This window comes from Myotis davidii, unplaced genomic scaffold, assembly GCF_000327345.1.
Source record: "Myotis davidii unplaced genomic scaffold, ASM32734v1 scaffold726, whole genome shotgun sequence".
In the NCBI taxonomy this organism is placed as follows: Eukaryota; Metazoa; Chordata; class Mammalia; order Chiroptera; family Vespertilionidae; genus Myotis; species Myotis davidii.
Window position 1 is genome coordinate 2764526 of NW_006297808.1, and position 16956 is coordinate 2781481.

The 16956-nt window shown below is 47.8% G+C and overlaps 1 protein-coding gene across 1 annotated transcript; it reads right to left on the reverse strand.

Annotated features, from left to right (window-relative positions):
- Positions 1 to 6551: 6551 nt before the first annotated feature.
- SERPINE1 (serpin peptidase inhibitor, clade E (nexin, plasminogen activator inhibitor type 1), member 1) lies at positions 6552 to 13973 on the reverse strand. The gene is made up of 9 exons (XM_006773407.2): positions 13822 to 13973; positions 12971 to 13242; positions 11829 to 12062; positions 11091 to 11285; positions 10314 to 10512; positions 9222 to 9322; positions 9020 to 9106; positions 8465 to 8548; positions 6552 to 8173 (listed from the first exon to the last, which is right to left on the reverse strand). Exons 2-9 carry the CDS (start codon positions 13239 to 13241, stop codon positions 8136 to 8138), a joined length of 1209 nt encoding a protein of 402 aa, XP_006773470.1. The 5' UTR covers position 13242; positions 13822 to 13973; the 3' UTR covers positions 6552 to 8135.
- Between the last annotated feature and the right edge of the window lie 2983 nt (positions 13974 to 16956).

Genomic DNA, 16956 nt, shown 5'->3' on the forward strand with positions numbered 1-16956 from the left:
TTGGCCTCTGCTGGTGAAAGCAGGGTTCTAGCCTTTGTTTACCTTCTGTATTTGAAACAATGTTGCGATCCCGCTGGCTGAAGTCCAGCGACTAAAGCAGGTTTCTGGGGTTTTGTTTAGGTTCTATATTTGTAACATAGTTGCTTAGAGTTGCAGCTCCTAGGCCGGCAGCGGCATGCGGGAAATATTGGAGTCCTCCGTCACTGAAGCAAGCCTCATTCATGCTCACTTTAAGCTGCCTGGCTGCCGGCAGCCATCTTGGCTGTCAGTTAATTTGCATATCTCGCTGATTAGCCAATGGGAAGGGTAGCGGTCGTACGCCAATTACCATGTTTCTCTTTTATTAGTGTAGATACTAGGAGCCCAGCATGTGATTCGAAACTGCATAGCGCCGCCCACCCTTGAGCTGCTGGTCTGGCCCTGCCTCCCTCTCCGATCCTTGAAGCAGCCCAAGCCGCTGCTGATCAGGCCCTCCCCCAGTGCAACTAGTCCCACCTCACAGAGCCAATTGTTAAATATTCAAGAAGGTAGCAAACTAGTCGTTAAACTATCAATCCATAGCTTGACATCAGCTATGGTGAGATTATTTACACCATAGCAATTGGTCAGGCCCTCCCCCAGTGCAGGCGTTCAGAGGCCCCTGCCGCCCCACCCCTGACACTGCGCATTCAACCTCCTCCTGTCTGGTCTACCCGTTACGGTGTCCTGGTTAATTAGCATATTTATAAGTGTTTGCTACTATTAGTACTGTAACTGGACAACCAAAGGGTCTGGGCTGCCTGATACTACTTGAGCCAATTAAGCAGATAGGGTTAAATCATATATGAGCATTTACTCCAATAATACTGGCAGTAGGGGAGAGCAGCAGGTCATCCACAGAAATCTGCTCTCCTCTCCCCATAAACCAGCTGCTTAAATTGGGTAGAAGGACAAAGACTATGTGGGGAAAGTAGGAATTACAGGTATGGAAAGTAGGCATGGGATAATCACTGCAGGTTACAAGTCATGTGGGCTGGAGGGTTTACAGAGGACAGGTGCCCTCGGGCGCCCAGGGACCAGATTACAGGAAATGGGGTTGGGGGTTGTAAAGAGCAGGTGCCTCCACTAGGTTGTTTCAGCCACTAGGCTGTGAATCTTTCTATAGTGACAGGCAGTTCTCAGGACAGGAGGATGGACTGTATTCCAATGTTAGCTCCCATGTCCCAGGGCGTACAGCTCTCAGCCAGGTTAGAGTGTGCTTTCTCCAATCAGAACAGAATCATCACGGTTAACAGAGTATAATTAATATTATAATTGTAGCTGGTCCCCAATATCCTAATTCTGCCCCTAACAGTACAATAAACACACTTGAGGAACCATCTTTTAAAAATTGGCAGTAATGATGCTGGAAGCAGATCTTGTTTTTTTGTTTGTTTGTTTGTTTGTTTGTTTTTAATCTCTAAAGAAACAGAGAAGGGAAGAGGGACTCGGGATGGCCAAGGAGAGGGCCCAGACAAAGCCAAGCAGGGCTGCGCAGGCTTTGTACCACTGTGAGGCTGCATCATTCTCTTTGTCCTCAGAACATCTGAGAGAAGCAGAGGGCACTATTAAATGGGACACTTTCTGGAGCAAATGCCCTTTGCTGTCATGAGGCCTTCTGAAGAACTCTTTTCTTCTGAGCCTTCTTAGCATGTAAGGATAGTTTTTGAACTGTATGTATACTGAAGAATTAAAGCAAATTTGTTACAGATGGCTAACTCCTCAACAGCTAGCCCAGTGCCTGTAATTGGTCATATTTTCAGGGTGTTAGGAGGATGAAAGATATATCTGGGTCCTGGTGTCCCTGAATTCTTGGACTGTTGCCTTCGTGACCCAGCTACCCCTATGAGCTTAAAGGGAGATCTGTACAAGAGGAAGGAATTATTCCTGCAGGAAGAGGAATATATATGTATATCTTATATAATAAAAGGGTAATATGCAAATCGACCAACCGGCAGAACAACTGGTCACCATGATGTGCACTGATCACCAGAAAGCAGACGCCTAATGTGGGAGCTGCCCAGTGCTCAGTGCGCCAGAAGGCAGTGAGCGGGCCTAAGCTGTCAGTCAAACATTCCCCGAGGGCTCTCGGACTGCGAGAGGGTGCAGGCTGGGCTGAGGGACTCCCCCCCCCCCCTCTGCCTGAATTTTGTGCCCCAGCCCTCTAAAATACACACACACACACACACACACACATAATTGATTTCAAAGAGGAAGGGAGAGGGAGAGAGAGATAGAAGCATCAGTGATGAGAGAGAATCATTGATCAGCTGCCTCCAGCACGCCCCCCACTGAAGATTGAGCCCACAACCTGGGCATGTGCCCTGACAGGGATTCGAACCTGTGACCTCTGGTTCATAGGTTGACCTTCCACCACTGAGCCACGTTGGCCAGGCAAAATGAATACTTTAGTATCAGCTGAAGTTCTGGCCACAAATCTCAGTGTAGAAGTATTTTGAGAACTGGATCAGGCCTCATGTAGTTTTTGTGTCTATGGTCTAAGACAGTTAGAAGTAGGCCAAATGACCTCTTTAGCCTGTTTTCTCTACTTCTACAACCATATCTTTGTCCTACAAAGCTTGTCAGTTACACAGGAAAGGAAAGATGAAAAACTCACTGAGGTTAAAACAGCATCTCTGTCTAAATCTGAGAGTAGCTTTAGTGAACCACCCATTTTGGGCCTCCTTTCCTCTGGGTATTGTCCTGGCTCCCACTGGTTTTCTTTTTTCTTTTTTAAACTTTTATTGATTTCAAAGGAAGAGGGAGACAGAGACAGAAACATCAGTGATGAGAGAGAATCATTGATTGGCTGCCTCCTGAACATCCCCTCCTGGGATCAAGCCCACAAACCAGACATGTGCCCTGATTGGGAATTGAACCATAACCTCCTGGTTCATAGGTCCATGCTCAAGCACTGACCCACACTGGCCGAGCACCACTGGTTTTTTTAAGGAGAGAGGGAAGTCTTCCTTCTAGGTTTGAATGGGCTTTGGGTCCCTTCTGACTCTATCAGCTTTTGGCGAAGAGAAAACTTGAAGAAATCAAACCTGAAGAGAAGAATCCATTAGGAGGAGGTGTCAAATAAGCACATCTTCTTATTTTTTTAAAATATATTTTATTGATTTTTTTACAGAGAGGAAGGGAGAAGGATAGAGAGTTAGAAACATCGATGAGTGAGAAACATCGATCAGCTGCCTCCTGCACACTCCCTACTGGAGATGTGCCCGCAACCAAGGTACATGCCCCTGACCAGAATCGAACCTGGGACCCCTCAGTCTGCAGGCCGACGCTCTATCCACTGAGCCAAACCAGTTAGGGCAAATAAGCACATCTTCTTTGAATATTTTACTGCAGTGATTTTCAATCTTTTTCGTATCATGGCACATGTAAACCAATTACGAAAATTCTGTGGCACACCAAAAGATATCTTTTTTGCTGATCTGACCAAAAAATTAGTATAATTTTGATTCTTTCACACCGGGTGACCATTGTTGTGTTGGCTGCTGTCATTTTTTTATTTGATAGTCGGAAAAGAGGTCAGTGCCCCTGACTAAATAGATATTGCGTCTTTTAAAAATTCTTGTGGCACACCAGTTGAAAATCACTGTCTTAGTGTATCATGATGAGGCACCCAAGAATGCCCCTGATGAACCCTGAGAGGAAAACAGGAATGGAAAGGGTAGTGAGACGACCTTTAGTACTATTGAATGATTGGGGAGTGAGTGAACACGTGAATACCCTTTCTGGATTGGCATCTTGATAAAAATTTGCTCCAAGGAAGTCTAACAATTTTAGAGAGAATGATAATGTGAAGGTTCTTTTTAGTTCGAGGTCTAAAATTTATCTTTATTTATGGCAGTGGGCTTATTTAGGAAAGTTGTGAAGGCTTGTTTAGGCTCGAGAAAAGTCAGGATTCTACAAATGATCACTGTTGATTGTTTTGTACCATTTGAACATGCTTGTTTTACCAGAATCACAGAATTGTGGGATTGGAGGTTCTTAAAAGATACCTAGTCCCATCACTGGGAAGTGATTCTATGGATATACAAACACTTGTGTATAGGGATAAATGTGCAAGGCTGTTCATCTCAGCATTATTGGTAGCAACAATGACAATTTTAAAAAGCCATGAAACAACCAAAATGTTGATCTGCAGTAGTTAAGGAATTATAATACATTATATATGTGTAGGATGTATCATTAGGTAAATAAAGCAAGCTGCAGAACACTTGCTTTATATATATTCTATATAATAAAAGCCTAATATGCAAATTGACCGAACGGCGGAACGACAGGTGGCTATGATGCTCAATGCAGGAGCTGCCCCCAGCCCGCAGGCCCCAGGCCAGCCAAGGCGTGTGCCAGCGGCCCTTCCTCCCCCCGATTGCCCCGCCAGTTGCCCCACAGACCGGCCCTGATCACTAGCCAGGCCTAGGGACCCTACCCATGACACTAGAGGCCCAGTGCACGAAATCGTGCACGGGTGGGGTCCCTCTGGGTGGCCCGCAGGGATTGGGCCAAAACCGCAGTCCAACGCCACCTGCAGCTCCTACCTGCCACTCCCACTCATCCTGGGCCCATTGTGCCTGCCGAGGGCTTGCGCCCAATCAGTCCTGATCAATCGGGAGAGGCTCACACTGCTGCAGTAGCACTCGCCAGCCATGAGCCTTGCATCTGGTGCCCTCCCAAGGGGAGTGGCCTGTGGGATCAGGCTGAAACCAGCTCTCCCACATCCCCCGAGGGGTCCCAGATTGCAAGAGCGTGCAGGCCAGGCTGAGGGACCTCACTGGTGCATAATTGGGATGGAGAGGGACCATGGGAGGGCTCCAGGGTTTGTCCGGCCCATCCTGCTCAGTCCTGATTGGCCGGACCCCAGCAGCAAGCTAACCTACTGGTTGGAGCATCTGCTCCCCGGTGGTCATTGCACGTCATTGCAACTGGTCAACCAGTGACCGACTGTCCCCTGGTGGTCAGTGCATATCATAGCAAGCAGTTGAGCAGCCTTAGATATCATTAGCATATTATGCTTTGATTGCTGGGGCTTACTAAGTTCCCACTTTTAATCTGTTGAGCTGTTTGAATGTCTTACAATAAGCATGTGTTCTTTTTTAAAAAAATATATTTTTATTGATTTCAGAGAGGAAGGAAGAGGGAGAGATAGAAACATCAATGATGAAAGAATCATTGATCGGCTTCCTCCTGCACACCCCCTACTGAGGATCAAGCCCGTGTCCCGGGCATGTGCTCTTGACCGGAATCAAACCAAAGACCCTTCAGTTCGCAGGCTCTATCCACTGAGCCAAACCACTAGAGCAAGCATATGTTCCTTATCACTTAAAAAAAGTCACCTCATCTTATATCCTGACTGCTGAAGCATCCTTACCAAGTGGTCATCCTGGCTTTCTTAGAACATTTCCAGTGGTGGGGAAATCCTTACCTCTTAACTACCAGACAGTGTTTTTACCAGTACCCTTCCAGATGATAATTCCTTCCTATTATGATATGATCTAGGATTCCAGGGGTTGGTTCTATCAATCTTGTCTTGAGGGGCCTGGAGCTGGATGGTGCACAATTTTGACAGCTAGTTCTTGGTATTTTTTCAGTTAAAAAATTATTTTTGAATATATGATCAGAAACTAATGTCTTTTGGTGATCTCACTCATGTGGAATATAATTAACAAAATACACTGATGAACGGAGTGGATCACGAGACATGGAAGCATGGAACACAATACGGAATCTCAGAGGGAAGGTGGGGAGGGCCGGTGGGTGGGAGGTAATCAATCAAAGACCTTGTGTGCATATAGGTATAACCCAATGATGCAGACAGAGGGTGGTGAGGGCCTGGGGCGAGGGTGGGTGTGGGCTGGAGGCAAGAGAAACTAATATCTTCTGGGAAGAATCTTCAAGATACTAGAATAAAATACTTTTTAGGATGTCATTTTAAGGACGATATGAAGAATGTATATAACAAAAGAGCTTTGGTTTTCAAGGAACCTGATATGTAAATGGGGGTGGGGGCAGTATGTACACCCGAGCATACATGAATAAAAGCACCGTTACACTCCAGGAAAAGGAAAAAATCAGTAAATGCCAAGGGGAGTGTGAGGATGTTGACTGAATCCATGGAAATGCTGGTTGGAGCAAATGGACTTAGTCTGGATTTTGATAAATGGGGAGGGGGTAGGTGCAGGGGATAGCAGCTTTTGGTGGTAGAAAGAAATGGTGTGACTAGAGGTGGAAACCCAGGGGACAGTGGGTGTGTGCGGGCCTGTCTGAGTGGTAGATGTTTGGAGGAACTCTCTCTCCCTTTTTGAGGATGGTGCCCAGGGGAGAATCATGCCCACACAGTATGTCCCTGGAGCCTTCTTGTTGAGCCCCTGAGGCCAGTCCTGTGGACTTGCTGTGGCAAGTCAAAGTGCCTGGTCCATGCGTGTATGTTTCCTAAAGATCCCTTTCACCTGAGATGGCTGTGAACCGACAGGATTTTGATTTTGTACTATGTGAGACGTGGAAAATAAAGGCGGGGACTGTTTTTGGAATATTCTTTTTATTTATTTATTTTATTGTTTTAAAAAACATTTTTACTTTTTATATATCATAAGTGAAAAAGCATATAATCCAACACAATTTCAAAAACATTGGCCCCTACATTTGGGTCTCCTTGTGAGTATAGTTGTGGCTGTCACCGTCCAGTGCATAATGAAAAAAGAAAACAACAACAAAGGACCAAGATTTTTCGCTGAAGAACACATTGGGATGACTAGGATTCTAGTAGGATGCGTTCATTTGACATCTGTGTGCAGTTTTTCAACAAACTGGTCTTCATGCCATACCCCTTAGCTAGCTGGTTTTCAGGAAAATTACCTAGCTAGGGTAGTTAAGACTGAATTCACTGTCTCTCTTTCATTCCCCCTCATTTTCTCTCTCCCTTTCTCACGTGTCCACCGCTCACACACAGCAGCCGGAAATGACACACTGAAGTGAGTCACCGATGCAGCTGTGAGTCACCCTATAATTGGGGAAAGTTCTGTCCTGCTAGGTCGTGCATCCCTTTGCACTCCTGCTCCTAAATGCATTGGAAAATTTTAAAATCTCTCTGTCCTCACTCTAGTCTCTCTCACCCACCACATCCTTTGGGTCCCTAAAGTGGGAAGTTGGGTAGTCTTGGCAGGAGTCCTAATCCATCAAGTGGAAAGGAAAGGAAAGAAGAGCGACGGGGTTCAGGCAGCCACAAGGTGGCAGTGTGGGCCCCTCACGCTCGCCGCCCAGAGGGGTATGGCAGCTAAGTGACCAGACTCCTGAGATGCAATCACACAGATCACAAAGGAACACTAAGCAAGTTTAAATAATATGCTTTTTTGTTAAATAGTCCTCGTTCTCTCTAACAAGCACACAAGAATTGTGATAAATATTCAAGCACACCTCTGTCATCCTACCCTCCCCACTAGGAGATTAGAGCACACCTTCCTCTATTCCTGCAAAATAAAGTTTGTGGGAAGCAGAAACCTGCTTCTATAAGTAAACAAGTCACCTACACTCCAAAATGATAGATGCTCACTGTTTCTGGGGAGGGAGACAGCCAGGCCAGGGTGAGACCCTGCAGCTGGTCGCAGCATCCTGTGCTGGAGAAGGATGCATCTTGCAATGAAAGGGGTTTCTTCCATTGGTCTTCTCTGGCCCGACGCCAGCCTCCTCAGCAGTGGCAGACAGTGCAAAAGTTAGGGCAACGTGACTGGAAAGTTTCTCCTGTAAGCCTTGCGGTGCCATCTGCCAGGGCCTCAGTGGGACCCAGATCTGAAGACCCGAAAAGGCAGAGCCATGGGCAGAAGCAGCTGCACACGTGGCTCTGAGAGTTTTACAGTCGGATTTGGAGACCTCCGGGGAGCAATGCTTCAGCGGTCCCCGCTAGGGTCTCTCCACTGGGGAGTTTTATCGAAAGGTCCCCTTTTCTCCCTTGGAGAGGCTGAGGTCTAAAAGGCAGAGTTACCATTTAAAAAAAAAAGCGAATATCTTCTCTTCTCCAGAAAGGCTAATTAAAAGTTCTTTTCTTCGCAGTTTCTTCTTCTCTGATACATCTCCAGTTCTGTCCGAGTTGAGAACTTCTTTTTACATGGTCAGGGTTCCATCACTTGGCCCATGAAAAGGACCGTTCCTGAGGACAGAAGAATCGTGGGAAATGAGAACTGGGAGGAATGGCAGAGCTCACCAAGCTTGTAGTTATGGGGGAACTAAGATGAGTGAGATGTCTGGAGTCACAGCTGCTTTAGTGACCAAGCTAGGACTGGGGTCCTGGCACCGCACTCCATCTATGAGAGAGCACTGCCCTTGAGGAGGGAAGAGGAACAAAGCTATGGATTCCTTGCCTAGAGTCCTGGGGTAAGAGGGTGTCTACACTTGTCTGGACCAGTGCTGACATGGGGGAGCATTGTGGCCTCGGGCTCACCTGTGGGGTTGTGCCGCACCACAAAGAGGAAGGGTCTGTCCATGATGATCTCCTCAGGGGCCATTCGGGCTGAGACGGTAATGGCTGGAAGAGAAGGGACAATGTCTTAGAACAGAGGGAAGTAGGCACTGGTTCCTGGACCTGAACCTTAAAAGTGCAGGGAAGCCTCCTGAGGCCTGGTTTCTTCCAGGAGCTTGGTGGAGATCCATCAGCTGCTCCCCTTCAAACAGACTTTTATCTAAACCCTTTTAGGGCATGTTGAGAATCAAGTTCCTTAAGATGACTAGCCACTGTGAGAACAACCCAGACTTTCCTTTGGAGATCTTTCACATTCAGAGGACCTCAGGAGCCACCGGAGTAAGGGAATGGGGTTCCAGGGAAAGCAGGCCCATTTTTCCTGGCTGAGAAACACCAAGGAAGAAAGGGCAATACTCCCCGCACAGGAAGTGCTGCTCTGTGAGGCCTGGTGAAGCAGGGCAGAGGAAGTTCATCCCAGGTGTAGGTGCCATAGGGACCCCTCCTGTCAGCCTTGGGCCAAGACTTGCCAGGCCTCACCTGTAGAGGAGGATGCCTCCGTGCCTCTTTCATTCACCTTGATCTTCACTTTTTGCAGTGCCTGCGATACGTAAAGAGGCTCTTGATCTGAAACAGGAGTGGATACAAGAGTAGATCAGCTGTGGTTTTCCGGGAACAGCTCCTTTATCCTATAAAGGGCCGCACAGCCCACCCGGATAAGAATGAAAGGAAAATCTCTTACCTGAAAAAGTCGAGAAGTCCGCCTGGCTTGGACTAAAGATGTTGGTCATCCCCAAGTTCTCCAAGGGCCTCCTGAGGTCAACTTCACTCTCTAGGGAGAACCTATAGACAGGAGCAGAAAACAGCTCAAGCTCAGGCTACCTCGGGCCACCTCTCCCTGTCCCTACCAGGTATCACCCTGGCAGCCTGATAGGATTGGGACTGATGTGAAAGTAGAAGAGGGAGGCTTGTGATTTCAAGGTCTCTGCTTGCTAGAGGTCTAATATTAATGAACATTCTTATGACTAATTATTCTTCTCAAGTAAGACAGTAGTTTATTTTGTCTTAGGGAAAATTCTGGTCTGTAGATTGTGTTTCTGAGAGCTAACCAGAAGAAGACTCAAGCAGCGAGGCTTTGGGCTGTTCTCTGCTCTCCATCAGGGCACAACTAATTACTTCCATTCTTGGATGGGAAGGAGGAAGGGAGGGAGGGAGGGAGAGAGAGAGAGAGAGAGAGAGAGAGAGAGCGAACTAACCAACTAAATTCTCCTCTTTCCTAGGGCCTCAAATGAAAGTATATGGGAATTTGGGGTAAGCATGGTGGGAGGCTTTCCTACAATTCTGGAATTAGCCCCAGCCTTCTCCACCCTCTGCTTCTGCAGAAGGATTTTAAAAATCTGTTAGACACTGTAATTCCAGCTGCTCCATCTGCACAAGTGATTCCTTTTGTTCCCATTTTTGGATGTTGACTTGAGAAGATGGGGTGGGAGTGAGGGGCATTCATAAAAAGGTGAAGGCAGATTTAGCCTCCCACCTCTAGTATTTCTCTGGCTCTTCCTTTGGCTGGTTTTTGTTGGATATTCTTAGGGAGGCGTATGCAGGGCATAGTCTAGAAAACCCCTCCTTGCCCTCTAGCAGAAATGGGAGGAGGGATGATGAGAGGAATCTTAATCAAACCCAGGCAGTTTCCCATCAGCCTCCCACACATGTCCCTGCCCTGCAAACATCACATTTGGGAAACTCAACACGGGGCTGTGTTTTCAGGAGAGAGGAGAGGCGGGAGATGAGAGGATTAAGGCAATGGCAAATGTGGCTGGAGCAACGGGTGGCTTACTTGGGCAGAATCAGGAGGCGGGGCAGACGGGTCATATTTCCTTTCCACTGGCTGATGAGCTGGGCATCCAGAATGTTGGTGAGGGCTGAGAGAGGCACCTCTTTTTCATAAGGAGCAGCAATGAACATGCTGAGCGTGTCGCCATGGTAGGGCAACTCCAAGATGTCGTAGTAATGGCCATCAGGGGTGGAAAACTCAGCTGTGAAGACACCAAGATGGCGCATTGAAAATGATTCCAGCTCTTGTTGATTCTAACCCAGCACTAGATTTTCAACTAGTTCTCCTGTCCTCTCCATTCTTTTGGAAGCCAGCTTTCCGTTCTGGCTTTTGAGGCTCCCACACCCACAGCTCCCCTATTCAATGTTTTCATTTCCATTTCCCTTATTTCCTGCCAATTCTGTTTCTTCTGGTTTCTCTGTCTCTTTCTGTCTTTATAGTCACATCTGCTTCCCCATATCCAGCCACTAATTCATTCCAGTCCTCTTCTCCTGAATCTCAACTTCCACATCGCCCTTCCCACAGCAGGATTTGTGGGCCATATGAGGATGTGAGATGGGGTCAAGTGGCCAAACATGGGCCTGAGGGAACTGCTGGGTTTCAGCTTCATCTTGGATAAGATAAAGCTATTTTCTGTTGCTCCAATTATCCTAGTGTCTCCTATTTGGGAAGTGTTTCTTAAAGCTGAGGTATATTCTAGGGTTTCTCCTCCCTTAAAGGGGAACACCCAGGGATGGGGTCCAGTAGGTACGGGTTTGGGGAAGGGTGTCTTGCACTTACTGTAGTTGAATTTGCTCGTCTGAGTCATCATGGGCACCGAGACAGTGCTGCCATCGGACTTGTGGAAGAGGCGGTGGTGGGTGCCCAACTCTGGGAAGGGTGTCTTCCAGTGGCCATTGAAGTACAGGGCATTCACTAGTACCAGGCGTGTCAGACTGTCCACGGCCCCTTCACCAAGTAAGTCACTAATCATGCCTATGGGAAAACCAGGTGATCAGGAGCTAGATCTTTTCTTAATCCTCTTAGGTAAGTTCTCTTCAACTCACAGGCTTCAAATGGATGTGTGTCTATTGAAGTGATCCAGTCAGAAGATAGTTTGGGGGTTTAGATAAACCAATCTAGCCATTTTCAACCTGTTTCATCTGCTTGAGGATCTCAGAAAGCCTCCCAGCTCATCACACTTTCTTGAGCCTGGGATCCTGTCTAGGATCAGACCTGGAAACTTAAGTCTTCCCTTATTGTGCTCCCTAAGCTGTAGTCTTGAAGGGGTGTGTGTGCTCCTTATCATGGTTAGTACCATTCTAATGACATTGTACAGCACTTTTTAGGGCTGCCTGTTGAGTTGGTTCATGAGAAGACCTAATTATGAAAACTATGACACTGATGCTTAAATCACTTGACCTTCTGCCTACAAAGAAAAGAATGCTGAAAGGGAGAGGTTGGTATATTTGGGATTTGTTCCCATAACCCCTTTCTTGGCAGGCCCTTGGGCCCGGCTTCCTTGCCTTGCCTACTCACCTTTTGTGTGTCTCTTCACCCAGTCATTGATGATGAACCTGGCTCTCTCAATCTCTGAAAAGTCCACCTGCTTGACTGTGGTGCGGAACAGCCTGAAGAAGTGAGGCATGAAACCTTGAACCAGCTTCAGATCCCGCTGGACGAAGATGGCATCGGCGATGCTGATCTCATCCTTGTTCCATGGCCCCATGAGTTCCTTGTACAGTTGACGAAGGGCAGGGGCCATGCCCTTCTCTGCGCCAGAGGAAGGAAAGGACACATCAGGCTCATGTTCAACCAAGGGGTCCCAGCTGGGCCAACCCTCCCTCATGAATGGGCTCTTCTGCTTCCCTAGGTTTCTCTAGAGCAGTGGTTCTCAACCTTCCTAATGCCGTGACCCTTTAATACAGTTCCTCATGTTGTGGTGACCCCCAATTTCATTGTTACAAGTTGAACATAATTAAAGCATAGTGATTAATCACAAAAACAATATGTAATTATATATGTGTTTTCTGATGGTCTTAGGTGATGCCTGTGAAAGTGTCTTTCAACCCTCAAAGCGGTCTAGACCCACAGGTTGAGAACCGCTGCTCTAGAGGGAGATTTCATTCCAAATCTTAATCTCTTTTGCATCTCCCTCTTTTTCTCAAAAATATCAGGTCTTAATCCTTTGTTTGGGTTAGAATATTTTTCTGCTTTTAAGTTATGAACCCTACATTTTTTCTCATAATAATAATAATAAGAGCTATGCAAAGCATTTCATATAGACAATTCTGTTTAATCCTTACAGCAGCCATCTGTGCTAGGTACTTTTATTATCCCCATTTTGTTCATGAGCAAACTGAGCCTTATTTCTGTCTCTTTCTTCCCTTAATTTGCCCCAGAGGGGTTAATGAGTGAGATGAGTTAAGATTATGCTAGGGGTTAAGATTATGCAGCTAATAAGTGGTCATGCAAGGTTGTTTTACACCAAATCCACTGGCCTGTACACCTTGCGACTGGTCAAGGGTCAAGTGACACAGGGTGTGGTGGTCCCTATGACATGCAGTACAGGTGTTGGCTCAGCTAAGCTGGAGTCAGCCTTTCCTCTGCTTTTGGTTGGTTACACCCTAGTTCTGTGAAGGCTGCATGAGTGCCTGCCTCCTACTTTGCCCATCTCTCACCTTCAATATCGAATTGCATTGCCGCTTGGATCTGCTGCCTGGTTTCTCCTGTGGTTGTTAGCTGCAGCATGGCGAGGACTGAGGCCACCCCATAAGGTGAGAAAATCACATTATGGTCCTTGGAGGCCTGGGCCACCTGCTGAAACACCTTCACTCCAAAATCTGTGACCATTTGGGCCGCCTCAAGCTGGCGATGGTCTGAGGCAGATCCTTCACCAAGGATGAAGGCCAGGCCCAGAGCTAGGCAGGCAAAGACTGGGGACACTTTCATCCTAGAGCAAGTGGGAAAGAATCTGATGAGAGCATAGTTCTAGAAGAATGGTGAATGGGGAGGGGAGATGACATCCCAGCCATGGGCCATGCTTCCCATGTTTGTTGCTGACAGGTGCTAAATGAGCACAAGGGCAAGAATCACTAAGAAACCATGATGGGGCCCTGGCCAGTGAGGCTCAGTTATCCCGTAACTCAAAAGGTGGTGGATTCAATTTCCCGTCAGGGCACATACGCAGGTTGCGGGTTCAATTTCTGGTCTGGGTGATTGTGAGAGGCAACTAATCGATGCTTCTTTCTCACATTGATGTTTCTCTCACATCGGATGCTTCTCTCTCTCCCTTTCTTCCTCTAAGAACAATTTTAAAAATGGTTAATAATAATAATAATAATAATAATAATAAAGAAACCATGATGGGTTCAGATTCTGCAATCACTGCTATGGAGGCATCTTAGGCTGCAGGTCTTGGGGAGGGGATGGACAGAGGCAAAGTGGGGATCTTGGACGGGGAAATTCTGTACAGGGGCATTCTCTACCTTAACCCAAGGGAAAAGATGGAGAGAGTTTGATTTCCTCTTACCTGAAGTTCTCAAAGTGCCTTGTGAATGGTGGTTTGTCCAGCTGCTGCTGCAGATGGTGGTGATTCTGTTGCTGCTGGAGAGTGGTGTGTCTCTCTTGACAGTGCCCTTAGCCCTGCAGCCAAACACAGCTGTGCTGTTAGGGAGGCAGCTGCCTGCCTTTATACCAGAAATGGGCAGGAAATAGATTAACTCATGGCCCAGCCCCACCCACTTTCTGGCTTTGGAAGTCTGACTCCCTGAGGCATGTGTGTGCGTGCTGCTGCTGTGTATGTGTACGTGTGAAAGGGCTCCGGAACGATTGAGCAACCACCACAGCCTTGACCTAGGGGCCTCCCCTGATTTTGCTGCCTTCCACCTGTGTCCCTCTCTCTTTGGATGTTATGCCAGCCTGACCCCTGGCAGTGCCAGACAGCCCAAAATGCCCAGTGTTTGAGATTACCTCCCCCAGTGCTCAGTGTGGGGGAAAACATTTTACATTTCCTCTTTTTCCTCTGGGGAAATGGGTCACCACAGATTTATCAAAGAAGCTACGGATCCTGTGGACTTCTGTCTGCCAGCATCGTCTGTCCACACCATGTGCACGGTAGCTGAGGAAGAATGCCTCTCCCTCCTCTTGGCCACATCCCAGTGGCCACAGGGTGCGGAGCGTGCCATGTGATTGTCTGGATTTTGACTGTCTAAGACATGAACCTGGCAGAGGACTCCCTCCAGTCTTTCCCTCTTCCCTTTTAGAGTGTCGTGGCGGATGATGCATGGCTGACTCTCCCACGTGTCCAGACTCTTGAGTTGCCTCTGAGGGCTCTCTTTTGTGTAAACAGCCCTGTCTGGCAGGGATTTGAGGTGTACTGGGTGGGGTGGTGGAAGGACCAGGGGTTACTCAGGTAAAGTCTTGCCAAGGAATTAGTAGCCCAACATGTAAGTTTTGTTTCTCTGAGCTGCCCACTGTGACTGGGGAGAATAAAGTCTTATTCTTTTCCTCCAGATGCAGATATTGGAGGGCTGGAGCAGCACAAGTAGGGATAGAAAAGAGGGCTTCAATTCCTGGCTGGTTTGTGGGGTGTGCTCCTAGGGCATTGAGTTTGAAGTGGAAGAGTGACCCAAGAATTTTATAGAGGATGGAAATTGGCTGGAGGCAAGTGAGTGGAACTGGACTACTGCATTTGGGGGCCTGGCAGGGTCAGGTACCCTTGGCCATGTGGCCTGGATGTTGTGGCTAAGTGCCAAGGGGTCCTGAGAGATGGAGAGAGATGGTGCACTTGACCTGGGGTCCACACACTGTCATGATTTGTGTAGGTGGTAGCGTCCAAGTGGGAGTATCCATGGAGACAACCAATAACAGATTCACAGGAAGTTTAAGTGGGTGGAAGTGTCAGAATATTTGTTTTGGATTTTTTTAGTAAACAGATACCAAGGGCAACCACAGCTGGATGGTTTTCCCAAGTTTACTCTGATTCTGCCTTTGTTTTCTCCTGTTTCTCTTGGGAATCAGGTGGGGGTGGGAGGGAAAAAGGGACAGTCCCTATTGGAAAATTAGAATCACCGACCCATTACAGGACTGTTCCCATGCAGTTATTTTTATTTATTTATTTATTTATTTATTTATTTATTTATTTTGTAGTTGCTTCTTGTTTATTCCTTTTCCTTTTCCTTTTCTTAGTTGTGGTTTGGAGTCCCTGAGAAAGTGGTTAACCATGAAGAAGAAGCATTCAACCCTGACTTCTCTTGGGTGGAGAGGACAGAAGTCTAGCATCCCCCCCCCCACTTTTATCCCCAGAAATGCCCCCAGGGCCTTGTCATACACCCTTGGGGCTCAGAGAGAGACAGGGACTTGGGAATCTGGGCTGGGTTTGCCAAGTCCCAAGTTGGAAGAGCAGTGGGTTGAGACTCAGTCAGAAACTGCTCCCTCCTGGCACCTCACGGCCTGGCCGCTCCAGCCACTCCAGCTGAGCTTCCTTCCCTGCTCCACCGGCTATTCCAGGAGCCCTTGTCCATGGCCTTGCCGGGCCTCAGCCGTAAAGGCCCCTGCTATTCTCTGTGGATGGCCTGGACCCTGCCAGCGCTCTGACCAATTCTGGCCTCCTGCTGACCTGATGGATGATCCTAATGCCATTCCAGAAAAGACACTCTGTCCTCAGGCTCAGGAGCCCGGGAGCAGCTCTGTGTCCTATTGGAGGGAGAGGGGGTACTATACATTGGAAACAGAAAGGGCCGACTTACTTAGGGGTCTTTTCCTAAACTAGAAGGGACTTGTAAGCACCTGGATGTGTATTAGAAAATGAGGCAAAGCCTCGTGTAACCAAGTTCCATACCAGAGTTTCTGGTGAGCTAGGGCCACTAGATGACCTAAAACCAGACCGGACTGTGGTCCCTCTGCCCCTCCCTGTGAAATGGCTTTGCTTTGACCTAGTCTGTCCTCTGCAGACCTTCCACGTGGTGCTGCCTGACCACCCACTGCCCCCCCAGGAGACCTCCCTGCAATGCCTTTCTCAGAATCTGACCTGACTCAAGGGGTTGTCACTTTCTCTCCTTTCCCTGAACCCCAACTAACCGCCTTGACCCAATCCCCTCTTTTAAGCCTTGGCTCTTTTGTAAGGGGTCAAATGGACAGAGAAAAGTCCCTGCTGTTGAAATAGCTGGATCTCTGATTCCGGGAGAGTCAGAGATAAGAGGATGAGTTGCAGGGCTGTGGATTTTGGGGGAAGTTCCAGTTCCAGCCAACTGGGAAGATGTTTCCATCTGTCTTCTGCAGGTGGTTCGTGACTAGACCAGACTCAGACTCACATTTTCCATTACTGACCACCCCTCCCCCGCCACACACACACACCCACACACCCATGCCCAGGAGCCCTGCTTCAGTTTGGGCCTCGGGCCACTGATGTCAACCTCCAACCCTTCACCTCCTGCCCTCTAGCTGCACTCTGGCCTGCGCTTGCCTCTTCCCCTTTGCTACTCCGTTGCTCTCCCAATACCAACCATCTGCCCTCTTTTCCACTTTCCTTTTCTTGATCTCTTCTGTTCAACCATCCATCTATGGGGCTATCCCCATTTCTTCCCCAGGTCCCCTCAAGCCGCAGCCTCGCGAGCTCACTCCCATTTCTCCACTCTTTTCTTTTCTACTCTCTATGACTCAATCC

Coding starts and splice junctions, on each gene's coding strand:
- SERPINE1 (XM_006773407.2), bottom strand. CDS start 13,241: ATGAAAGTGTCCCCAGTCTTTGCCTGCCTAGCTCTGGGCCTGGCCTTC. Junction 12,063..12,970: donor AATGCAATTCGATATTGAAG/GTGAGAGATGGG, acceptor CCTCTGGCGCAG/AGAAGGGCATGGCCCCTGCC. Junction 8,549..9,019: donor GGAGGCATCCTCCTCTACAG/GTGAGGCCTGGC, acceptor CTTCTCTTCCAG/CCATTACCGTCTCAGCCCGA.